The following is a 3181-nucleotide window of genomic DNA, read 5'->3' on the forward strand; positions in this document are numbered from 1 at the left end:
AACGTCGAGCGAGCTACTGTGGATCAGGGAGGATCGAAGGAGTGGCTTAACCAGAGGCATGGAAGGGTGACTGCTTCAGTGTTTGGTGAGGTGGTGAGCCATGTCGAGGGGGGACGACAGAGTGCATCATTGGTGCGTAAGATCGTGGAGCCAGCGTCCTGTAAGCTTACAGTGCCTGCTGTAGTCTGGGGACATACACACGAGGCAGATGCTTGTGTTGCTGTAGAAGGGGTTCTGAGCTCTATGCATAGTGAGCTGACAATTCGTAAGTGTGGGCTGTTCGTCAGCCCTGACCACCCCTACCTGGCTGCCTCCCCAGATGGTATCATTGAGTGTGCATGCTGTGGGACATGGGTTCTGGAGGTGAAGTGCCCCTTTAGCCTGAAGGACAAGTCTCCGCAGGAGGCTGGGTTTCTAGATGAGAATGGGCACCTCAAAGCAGAGCACCCGTACATGATGCAGGTGCAGGGACAGATGATGGTCTGTGGGCTAAAGTCATGTGCATTTTGTGTGTATGTGCCGGGGCAGAAGCCCCATGTTCTGGTGATAAAGTACATGGAGAGCATGGGTGACTACCTGGTGAAGGTTCTTGAAACCTTTTATGTGAAAGAGATTGTGCCAGCACTCCTGAAGTGATGTCATAGCTAGCGACTGTGCCGGGTGCCCATTAGTGCACATGTAGGTTGTTCTGTCACTGACACCAGATGGTCGTGTTGATTTTGCTATGCTGGCTGCATTGATCATCATTGTCTGGCTGACAAATATATCTTTTGTGCTAGCTTATCTTTATAACAAGGGTTTGGGTTATGGCGTGATGCTGGTGCTACAGGTGATGCTGATTACGAACTATAACATCTGTTTGTGACCTCACACAAATCATTTGCAAGTCTGTTTTATTCATCAACAATGTCACTGTCATGAAAACAAACTCAATTGAGTTTGTTTTCAATACATGATCGGAGCATGTTACCAGCACTTAGTACCATCTAATCATGCATTCCATGGAGTTTTGGGGCATCTCACGGAACCACACTTGGATGCAGGTTTATGATACCTGCACACACACAAACAACATCATCTACCTGCGTGTACATGGTGACTGGCAATGTAGACTTCAGAATGCGAAACTTCGTTCTCATTCTACCAATGACTCTTTCAACATGGATTCTAGCTCGAGACAAAAGCCTAGACTTCTCTACTTCTGCCCTAGGAAGCTGGGCTTGACCACGAACAAATGCTGGTGTCAAAACTTTGAGATTGTACAGAGCCATTTCTGTAGAAACGGTAAACCCCCGGTCCGCCAACACCACATCGAATGGATCAAGGATGTCAATGAGCTCAGATGACAGTGTGATCTTTTTGTCTGATGATCGACCTCCCCAGACTGGAGACAAGAATGTAATTGCCCCAGCTGGTGACACACCAATTAGAACCTTGCATGTGTTATGGTGTTTGTAGGAACTGAACATTTTCTTTCTGGATGTGAGATGCCTTGGCCTGTCTGTAAAAATTTCAAAGCAGTCAACTACCACTCTGACCTTTCGAAGTTCGGGATAACGGAAGCAGAGAGGGAGGTTGGCCTGTATGCTTTCCCTTGATGGCCAGATGATGAGCCTCCTGCACATTGCAGCCATTGGACTGAGGGTTCCTTGAACGATCTTTGATACCAAGGACCTGCTTACACCAAAACGCCATGCAAGATCCTGATTGGTTGTCCCAAGCCTGAGCTTCATCAACACCATAAGAACCATGTTGTGCACAGACAACCTGGATATTTTGCTAAGGTCGCACCCCAGACAAAGAACCCTTACAAACCACATGAACATTGCTAGGGATGGGAACCCGGTATAAAATTTAAATTCCTCTTCATTCTCTTTCAAAGTCTCAAATGAGTTATGCTTTTTGCTGTTCAACAGCTGCTCACACTCCTCCTTCAACGATGTGACTTCAGCCTCCAGCTTATGAATTCTATCAAGTAGAGCTGAGACGACTGTCTTGTGGTTTTCTCCCCATGTACCATCAGTATTGCAGCCAACCTCACGGGTGCCAGTTGCTGCTGACATCTCCAGCAGTGCCTCTGCAGCTCTGGCCTCTTCAATGCTGACCTGCAAGATAACAAAAAGTAGGCATTGTTATCAACAAAATAGAGATAGTTACCTACTTCTTGGTGCCAGGAAAACTGGTTGAACTGGTAGGTACCTAAGTAGCCAATGTTTGTAGCTCACCTGAGACACTGGTTCTTCGGCTGTACACATTTCATCTTGATCTCCAGATGAAGCCGACAGGTGGAGAGACGCATGCTGTTTCTGAGCTGATCTTTGTTGGGCCCTTTCTGCTCTCTTCACTCCGCCGATCCCAACGTTGCTGGCATGCTGAGATGACGGGAAGTTGAAGACACTTGGTACCCAGTCAGGACTCCCTTTCTCACTGACTGGTGCCCCTGTAATTGAATAAATATATCAAAATTTGTCTAGGTGGTGGATCAACTTTCACTCACAAACCATAGACAATATGTTTGATAGCCTGAGATGCCATGCAAAAATATTGTGGCATTTTGACTCCACAATTATGTATGACGTAGAAATGACATTCATATTAAACATGTACACAGTTTTTTTTTTTAAACTAGGTACTCACCAGTGATAAAATGCTTAGAGCATATCCTTGCCCCAGCGCCGGGCACAAAGTTTTTCCTCCTGGTAGCACGTACCCAAGCATTCAACCGGTCATTATCTTTGGGGAACCGATAAAAAGACACCTTATCTTTTCCAGAGCGAGAAGTGCAACCATAAGCAGCACAAGAAGTCGGCATTTTTCACGATAAAACGTGATTAACCTCCACCATCCTCTCGAATTCCCGCCGCACCCTATAGTGGCGCAACGCCTACCACGGAATGTTTTGCCTACCAGCAGCTGACTGCGCCCGGCGGCATTTTCCGTGACGTCATCCACCGGCCTCCGTGGAGGCCTCTATTGATTAGTAATCGTCTCAAGCGCGCAATTATCGGAAACTATTTCGGCAGCAGACGTGTTCATGGAACGCTGATTGCGGTCGAGTGGGTGATGACGTTTCAAAAATGGGCGGAGCTTAGAGCCTGCGGCCGGCCGCAGCGGCCGCAGGGTTCATGAACAGGGCCAGGCGCAAGCCGTGTTGTCATGGAGACGATTTTGTAAACAAATT

The 3181-nt window shown here is 47.5% G+C and overlaps 1 protein-coding gene across 1 annotated transcript; it reads right to left on the minus strand.

Annotated features, from left to right (window-relative positions):
• Positions 1 to 879: 879 nt before the first annotated feature.
• Positions 880 to 2972, minus strand: LOC122364530. The gene is made up of 3 exons (XM_043334977.1): positions 2638 to 2972; positions 2226 to 2440; positions 880 to 2105 (listed from the first exon to the last, which is right to left on the minus strand). Exons 1-3 carry the CDS (start codon positions 2810 to 2812, stop codon positions 1020 to 1022), a joined length of 1476 nt encoding a protein of 491 aa, XP_043190912.1. The 5' UTR covers positions 2813 to 2972; the 3' UTR covers positions 880 to 1019.
• Between the last annotated feature and the right edge of the window lie 209 nt (positions 2973 to 3181).

Source organism: Amphibalanus amphitrite, unplaced genomic scaffold, assembly GCF_019059575.1.
Source record: "Amphibalanus amphitrite isolate SeventyFive unplaced genomic scaffold, NRLGWU_Aamphi_draft 000681F_arrow, whole genome shotgun sequence".
Classification (NCBI taxonomy): Eukaryota; Metazoa; Arthropoda; class Thecostraca; order Balanomorpha; family Balanidae; genus Amphibalanus; species Amphibalanus amphitrite.